General features: G+C 37.8%; 1 protein-coding gene across 2 annotated transcripts; it reads right to left on the bottom strand.

Moving 5' to 3' along the window:
• Nucleotides 1-621: 621 nt before the first annotated feature.
• Nucleotides 622-8,082, bottom strand: LOC149566443 (ARF guanine-nucleotide exchange factor GNOM-like). Of its 2 annotated transcripts, XR_016362190.1 has the most exons (4): nucleotides 7,809-8,082; nucleotides 5,519-6,463; nucleotides 1,544-5,327; nucleotides 622-1,424 (listed from the first exon to the last, which is right to left on the bottom strand). XR_016362190.1 is itself a non-coding variant. In XM_089819797.1 (3 exons), exons 2-3 carry the CDS (start codon nucleotides 6,296-6,298, stop codon nucleotides 1,689-1,691), a joined length of 4,419 nt encoding a protein of 1,472 aa, XP_089675923.1. In that variant the 5' UTR covers nucleotides 6,299-6,463; nucleotides 7,809-8,082; the 3' UTR covers nucleotides 622-1,688. The 2 variants fall into 2 exon arrangements, 1 of the variants encoding a protein (XP_089675923.1); XM_089819797.1 differs by having other exon boundaries at nucleotides 622-5,327.
• Nucleotides 8,083-8,883: the final 801 nt, after the last annotated feature.

Here is an 8,883-nt window from a genome sequence, read left to right as displayed (position 1 = left end):
TAGGAATATGGTACACATATTGAAAACTCAGAAAGCTCTGAGCTTTTACCACGTGAAATCCTGGAAGGAAGATTCTTCGCAAAGTACTTATAGAGAATAGTATTGTCCATATGGAGAACACAAATCGCCAGTTGATACAATGTAAGGCACATCAATGTATATGTATGATAAATTTGTATTATTCGTCAACAGTCATTCTTTAAAATCCATCAGGTCTTATGTAATCATAATCTCGGTTGTCTTTCATATTTTCAAAGGTCTCAGAAGATTTCTAAGATTGCTTTTCTTGCTTAGCATTAATAACACTTACAGATTTATTTGATTACAATGATTCACATCAAAGTTTAATACATCAACAACAAGGATTCCAATTGTCCCATGCATCGCTGCCTTCTCTCAATTAATATAGTTGCTGTGTTCCCTCTAAATCCTTGACCCAAAACATAATCTTGGCAGCCTGTAAAATAGCCTTGCTTTATTGGGTTGTGTTGTCAAACTATGACATTAGACCAATTAAGATATACAAGTGCACACAATCAAAATATAGACAAAAATTGTGACTCCTAAAGTTACTTGATAATTGTCCCAATTTTCAAATTTTACAAATCAACAGAACAAAAATGGAAGATTCAACCCTGCAAAAGGGAATCAAAGTAAAATTCTTCTTATGCAGTTTATGTGTGAATAAAATAATACTAAAACACTCCCAGCTATAACCAAAGGTGCCAGAATAGCTGCAAGTTAAATCTCTGAGACCGGTACTGCTATTTTGCACAGATATCATCCCCAAGGCAATCTATCATAAACAGTTAATGAAGCTACACAAGAAGTATGGAAAATAGATGATCTCAATAAATCATCTGAAGCCTACTTAAGCGATAATGTGCATTGTTAAGGAGCTGATATGGAATGTCTTGCATATCCCAAGATTTATAATAACTTGAAAGAGACTGGCACATCAAATACCTTTTTCAAGGTACTTCCAATCACAGAGCTAGAGCTTATTATAAGGAGGCAGATTGTACTGCAATCAAATAGAACTTCTGACTGGGGCAACTATCATATAAGGGTCAGATTAATGAATTATTACACCCTGAGCCTCTGAATGTACATTTCCTGAATCAAAACTTTCCACAAGTGAAAATATGTTGCAAAGATCATCTTTGAAACAGGTTGTCACCTTTTCAGCACACAAGTTTAATCCTTGCAGGATTGAGATCTTGATGACATCTATAGAACCTGACACAATTTGTGTACTGAAAAGGAATAAAGTGGATGCAACCGCAATTGTCATGTACAACAACCTGCATTATCTTTTGGAAGTTGGCCTCTAGTCAACACTACTTGCCTCAGAACACCAAACAGGGTCAAAAAAATCCTTCATTTTAATTTCAGGATATAGAATCTGCCTTGATGGGTGGTACCTACGTTTTATAGGCCAAATGACTACAACTGATTAATATTAGACCCCATAAAGCAAACTTGGAAGAAAAAGAATAGTGCATTACAACTGTGAGAGACCAAAGCCATCGGTCAACTGTACCTGTAGAAGAAAGCTGTGTCCTCAGGGAGTCAAGGGGTAAATTATAGGCAAAATATTGTGCCTCTGTTAATAGAAGAAGAATGCCAAATGAAAGCCTATTAAAACCACTTATATTCTGTAATTTGATTTTTTAACTCTTTTCTGTCTACTGCGCAGCACCAGTAACAGAAGCTTCAAAACCGATTTCTGAGTCCATTACAGACTCACCAGACTTTGTCTTTAGCTCTGTCTCATGTTCAGGATCTTTCTCAGGAAAAAGTTCTTCTTTTAAAGAAGATGAGATACCTTGAACATGTATCCATGTCATCTCCCACAGGCTACTATTTTCTAGGGCACTTTTTTTTGCAAGCACTCCTCGATCATTCAATATTAATAGCATATTCTTCAGCAGCTCTGGAATAAGCTCCTGAAGCTTTTCATTTCTTTTACCCCTAAGCTTTGCATTCATATATTTCTCCATACAGCTTAGTACCCCAAGCCACAGTTTTCTGAAGTTCGGCAATGATGACAGCTGATCTAATAATTGTAAGAATAATTTTGACAGCAACTTCATTGCATAGTGAAGGCTACTCTCCATGTTACGATATTCCTTTGGAGAGTGTCCCTTGGCAATCTCAAGCAAGTCGTCAAGCATTGTAAAAATTATTTGATCAAAAAGCTGTGCCCATGTAGAAGGTGCTAAGCAGATTGCATCTACTGCTGACAAGCACTGCTGTAGAGATAAAATAGCATGATTTCTGACTTCTTCTCTCTGATCCAAAGAAACCTTACGGAGAGAATGCGCAAATCGCAACCACATGTCTCCTACTTCCTGGAAGGACTTTGATGCATCCTCACCCAAGAGATTAACATTTTTGTCAGCTTTTGAGAATTGCACCAGACATTTAATGGATCCGGCAATTAAGTCTAATGCTTGCAGAGATCTCTCTGTCATGCCAATTCGAGATTCGGCAAAAGCACGAGCAGCATCAAGGCATAACACATAGTTTGCCCGGGTCAAGTGTGCACAATCAGCCATAACAAATGATAATGCCTCAAAACCAGGCTCACAAGCATCAGGATGACGAGCAGTGATGGAAAGCAAAGATGTTACAGTGCGCCATCCCCCTGTAGATCTGATATGCCCAGCATTTGTTTTTACAAGCTGCATAATTTCTTGAGTAATGCGCTCACAATAAACATCTGCTACTCTTGCATCTAGTTTTAAAATAAGCTGCAAAGATCTCAAGAGCTCCTCTGCAAGATCTTCCTTGTAGGGCAGCAACCGTTGACAGATCCGTAGGAGCCCAAAGACAGCCTTCTCCACAAGCGCACAAGGCATAGTTGTTGTCTGTACAATGCTTCCAATGTAGTCATGAACACCCTGCCACAAAATCATAATTCTATCCCGGTTATTCAGTGAAATAGCAATCAATAACTCAAGGCAAAAGACAGGAGTGTCCTCATCTTCAGGTGAACCGCTCTTCTGTGGTCTTCCTGCTGCCCAGATAAGAGCCCTTGCTAATTGCAGTAAGGAATCTGCTTGCAGAAATTTACTCTCTGTGAATATGTTGTCAATATTGCATTGTTGGATAGTTTGCATGGTTCTCTGATGTGCAGCAAGTTGCTCTTCAGTTGGCTGAGTCCTTGGTTCATCACTTTCAAGAGACAATAACTGACTGAATCGGCCCATTAATCCTGATGTCCGCCTTCGAGTGATTGAAGGTAGGTGAGATATAGGCGGCGTGTCAGACAAAGATTTCCCATACATAGAATCATTTAAAAGATCTGGATCATCAACTCCATCACTTGCAACCCGAGCAGGCAACAACCCTAACTTGTGTAACCTGAGAATACAGTCCAGAATGTTCCTCCACCCATTCCGAATAAAATCACCATGCCTATTGGCTATAGTGAAAACTGTGACAGTCACCATCCTTGCCTTTGTGTCATCGCCAAAGGCCAGAACATCCTCATCAACAGAAGACGGTGGGTCCACAAGTGTTGTAAATTTGCACAGAGATACCACCAAGTCATCCAACACATCCACTAAATGATGACAAGCACACATTTGGGCAACAGCAAGAAAACCATCCACGCATTCTTGGAAAACATATTCATCCTCTGCATGATCAAAGACCACTGACATAGCAGCAATGGTTGGACCCGATATTATGGAAAACATGTCATGATCAAGGAAGGGTCTGTAATCACAAATGATATAAGGAGGAGTTTTCCGAGATTTCCGAATGAGATCAATCCACCTGCTTGTTGTCATCTCAGGAATAGCTATACTTTGATCATAATTTGTTCGAATTTCATTCTTGAGAATAGAGTGATAAAGTTCGGATAGAAATTCTCTAGGAAGATCTTTCCCAGCATTAATACGCCGGTTATTCCTTATAAAGTCTTCTTCTGTCATTTTTCTCTTAACTTGAACATTGTGCCGATCAGTATTAAGAATGATAAGGGAGTATGATAGCACAAATGCAGCATCCTTATCTGCCAGAACATGTGGTGACTGCTCATAATATCTTTCTGCGAATGCCTCCATCACCCTCTGTATTTTTTGTGATTCACCTGGCAAACGAAAGGTCTCAAGGAATGTGCGAAGTGCTGTGTCTATGCTCATATCAACAAAGTCAAATGATTTTGAAAATTCCTGAAGCACCTGCACACAAAATTCATCATGGTTGCCCAAAAAATCACCCACAAGATTCTTATCCAGACCAGATGTATATCGAAAAAAGCAAGCTACACTATGAGGATCAAGTTTCTCAGGCAGAAGATGAATCCCTTGCAGGAACTCAAGACCTTTCTTTGGGTCCCTATTAAAGTGATCAGCTCCAAGCATCAACTTCCTTTTGATATACTTTTTGCGTAGGACAAATGGCACCCACTGGTTAGGATCCTCATTTTTCTCACAGGTTACTGTCCAGAAAGGTTCATACTCTTGAATATCACTTATTGAGGCTGGTTCAGGAAGTGACGATGAAGCACTTACCCTGTCTGCCATGCTGTGAATGACCGCAATCAGCCCTTCCAATGCCAAAATGTGCATTGCAGACAAAGGTGAATTTACAGGAAAAGCATTCTTTGACAGCAAGTTGCCAATATCTTCAAACACATTACTGCAAGTAATTTCACAGTCGTAATTTGCATACATCTCAAAGATAAATGTTGGTTGTCTGCAGAAGTCTACCAGTGCTTCCATTGCAACTTCTTGCTGTTGATAAGATGCACCATACTTTCCTTGAGACAGTCTAATTATGACACAAGTGAAAAAGGCTTCCATCTGTAACTTCAATTCACAGCGTAAATGATGATAGAGATTCAGCACAATGCTACATACTGTGGACAAAATAAGAGGACTTGATGACAGCCCAAACTGAATCAAATTATGGAAAAGTTCATCCTGCACTAGTGCTAGTAACTTTGGGTGCCTACCTATTGATGTCCCTCCTAATTCAATAGCAGAATTTATTAGACCCAAAGCAAATAGTGGGACATCTTCAGCAAGGGCTAAAAGGCTTGATCCAGTTCCCATACCCATTGTCTCAACAATATTTAAAAGAGAGCATAAGAAGTGGAAGATCTCGACAATGCCAGTTATACCATATGGCTCCCTGAGAGCTTCATCATTGGCTAATTCCTTACCACCAATTTTGATATCTGCCATTTTATCATCCCTTTCTACAGAAGAACTGACAGAAAATGATTTCTTAGTCTCAGGATCTGCATTTCCATTACCAGTGCTACTACTGTCATTACCATCACTTGCATATTCTTTTCCAACATTGTCTGACTGCAAGGAAGAAGAAGCAAAGATACAAACCAAATCATGTGGAAATATTATCTCTGGTTCTAGTAATTTTGAAAGAAACTAAGGAAACGAAAAAAGAATACCAAAGTAACATGCATAAAGTAATTTTGCCACTATTCCTAGTTCACAAAAGGTGGAAATTCATAATCTATAGGAAAGTGAAGTTAGCTTACATGAGAATTGGACATGAGAGATGTCTTCACAGAATTTGGGTGTGCACCAGTGGAATCAAGATCAGCGAGGTGAGCAAAAATGGATCTCACAAGCTCATGCATTGTGTGGCGTGCTGTCCGCTGTAATAGCTCCCCTTTGGTTCCTGCTTGATGAACCACTCGAAAGCATGTATTCACTATGGTGCACACATCTTGGTTATTTAAAACTAAAGACATCTTGCTTTTCATGCAAGCCAAAAGCACTTGTAGTATTTTCATTAATACCACCTCTTCAGATGCAGGATCTGTTACCTCAAACCGGCAACCAGTCACAGCATCCACAATAGAATGCATGGCAAGATCGACATACACAGTACGCAGATCAAAGACTTCCATTGTCAAAATCTTGTACACAGCAGACAAGGCAACCCCGGTAATTGGTGCCCCTGTCTCATCAGAACGTATCACATCTAGAAAGGGTTTCAAATAAAGAGAGGGATTGATATTTTGCCATTCTTGTTTCCAGCTGAATATTTGCCTGCGTAATTCCTTGAGAGAGTGTATAAGTGAATGATCCAACTGATCATCTCCCGCCATATAATGACCTGCCCATCTAGCATTTCGCCTCATCACAGCCAACACAGCACTTACTTCTGTATTAACTATGCATGCCAAAGACCCCTCTGTTCTTTTCCTGAAACCATTCTGTTGGGGCTCTTCTTCTATTGACCTCATTGCAATTGGAAAATTCAAATGCCCCATTGTTTGGCCACCTCTCAGATACTTCCAGTCAGCTAACATTCAATGATCTTTCAGATGTTTCATGCATCAGTCCTATAACAGCTTCCAGCAAATATGGAAAAATGCTGCTGCTGTATTTTCTGTGATTCAGTCATCTATCGAAATGAAGTTCTAATAGCTCACTGTGTGTAGATCTGATAAGCTTTCAGAAAATTCATCAAATTCCTGCATTGAGAAATGTCTAAACAGTTAATAGTATCAACAGACCTTAATCTAAAGTATCAATATCTACTTAAGGATATGAATTTCAAAAAAAGTTCAAAGCCTTGTCTAGTTTTATTTCCACGCCAAGTGGAGCTATAATGAGAAACAGCTAGTGCTAGGGCTGCAGAAGTGTAGCAGTATCAACATTAATTATCTGTCGCTCTCATCTTTAATCAAGCATTGAGGCCATGTAAACCAATCAAACCAAGATTACTTTCACACTAAACCTTAAGTATGTTACGGCAGCATGGTGGGCTTAAACCCACTACTTTGTCAAGGCATTCAAAGAAAAATGCATGTATCAACATAGAATCAGAGGCACTATATTTGATCAAAAGTTATTCATTACTGTAGCTTCATATCTTTTATCATCTTTTCAGGCCCTAAATTAGAGATTTTCCATAATGAAAAGACTTCAAAATGAGATACACGGTGTAAGTACTATTTTCAAATTTAGTTGTAGCAAATGATCATATACTAGCATAGATCCATCTTTAACCGAGATCTGCTACTGCCGGGAGGTACCCAAAAAGACTCAATGGGTCATTCTCTATGTCTCCTAGCTCAGCCTCAATCATATGTTTATTGCCAGTAAAATGGCAGGTGTCAAATGATTTTTTTTTTGCCTAATTCCAACAACGAAAGTTTCATACAACAAATAGGTGTGCTCGTTAGGTCATGGACTAAAAATCAACTTTAACTTTTAACATGGAGTTTCCCCACCTGGTCTACAGGATAGAAGCGTATATAAATTTTCCGTTGTACAAAGCCATTCAGATCATTAAATGAGTAAAGAGGCACCCGTAGTATCATATCCAGCCCAGCTACTTAGAGCACAATTATAATACAAGCAAAAACCTCAGAATTTCACAAATCAGCTAATTGGCTATAACTAAGGATCATAAAAGCTGACAATGATCCACGTCATAAAAACAGAGCTAAAGCTAAATTGTGAAGATTCCCAATGCAAGAAACCACATCACCACAGGCGCAATCTTTTGGACTAATTATACAGCATTTTTCCTCTTGATAACATAAATTCAAAGACAAATTTGCACGTAAGGATTCAAAGAATGTCCTGAACTGTCATTTAAACCCTAAGCCAATATACGAATAGAAAATCCCATTTTTTCAATGTTGCCAAATTAGGTCAAATGAATATACCCGCCACGGATCTGATGCAGATCCGATCTTTTAAATCTGAGAAATTATAAATCTCAACTAAGGACTAAATATAAAGAATTTTGCAAAAACATAAACGAACCAAAGCTTTAAAATCTCCAAACAGGAAGCAATAAGAAGATACCAGGTATTTAAGCGAATAAGGGCACTCAATTGAAGCTCATCTGCTGAAATTTGAATCTGAAAATCATCCAGATGGGTGCCTGCATCTTCATTCCTCCTCTTCTTCTTCGAAAACTCAGTATGCTTCTTGCAATTCAAGAGTTATTTTCCGGCATTGTTCCTTTTGACAGTTTTAAGAAAGCCTACCTCATCACGTTCAGAGGAGCAGTGCTTTCCATTCTCTCGCCACTCGAGAGAATCGAAATTAATTAACATTCAAGTGACGAAACAGTCCGCGATACCTAGGTATGCAATGCGGTTTATTAAATTTTTGAAACGTAAATGTAATTTGTTGTAAGAACTCTTCATACTCTCATTGGCTACACAAACCTTTTATTATTATTTTCACCCAGGTTAGAGTTATTTAACAAGAAGAATATTATATCTTAAAAAGTAGAGGTCGTTACTTATTAATTTTAAACCCATATCATCAAACTATGAAATGTATGTAATGGAAGTGTGTGCAATGTTAAATTTGAATGTGCAAATGACATTGATTTTGATTTTGATTTGTATGTTAATTTTTTCTTTTTTTCCCAAATTGTTCAAGGAGGCAATGGATTTTTTTAATCTTGTATATCTTTATTATAGTAGTAATAGGTTTTTTTTAAGGATAGTAAATTTAATAGTTTTGAAGTGTTTCACTTTAAATATTAATGTCAACGGTACTAGGAATGAGTGAGCAATGGAATAGGCAAAGAATCCTTACAAGTTTGTTTTCAAATTATATTATAGAGTATGTCTTCTACAAATCTATTAGATGGTATTATTTAGATGTCTAATTTTAATTATGCATGTGGTTTGATTAATGTACGTTGTTATATCGAGCATTTATCATATGAAAGAGTAATCTATAGCTACATAAACATTGTATCAATTTCCTATAGAGTTTAACTATATATCACCATAAGTTAACTATAGGTTTCTTCCTCTTTTACTTTTTAGAAGTTGGCTCATACTACATTTCATAACATCTAACCAACAAGCTCTTAAGTTGCTTCTTTGGCTCAATTTTCCTAGGTTACCTCTAGTTTGTT

Source organism: Cupressus sempervirens, chromosome 3, assembly GCF_028749045.1.
Source record: "Cupressus sempervirens isolate cs-2001-9-10 chromosome 3, ASM2874904v1, whole genome shotgun sequence".
Classification (NCBI taxonomy): Eukaryota; Viridiplantae; Streptophyta; class Pinopsida; order Cupressales; family Cupressaceae; genus Cupressus; species Cupressus sempervirens.
This window is presented reverse-complemented; position numbering and strand designations above follow the sequence as displayed.

Bases quoted from the DNA above. Each gene is read 5' to 3' on its own strand.
- LOC149566443 (XM_089819797.1), bottom strand. From the start codon at position 6,298: ATGTTAGCTGACTGGAAGTATCTGAGAGGTGGCCAAACAATGGGGCAT. The intron at 5,328-5,518 runs GTAAGCTAACTT...TCTTCCTTGCAG, and splicing joins CTCTCATGTCCAATTCTCAT to TCAGACAATGTTGGAAAAGA.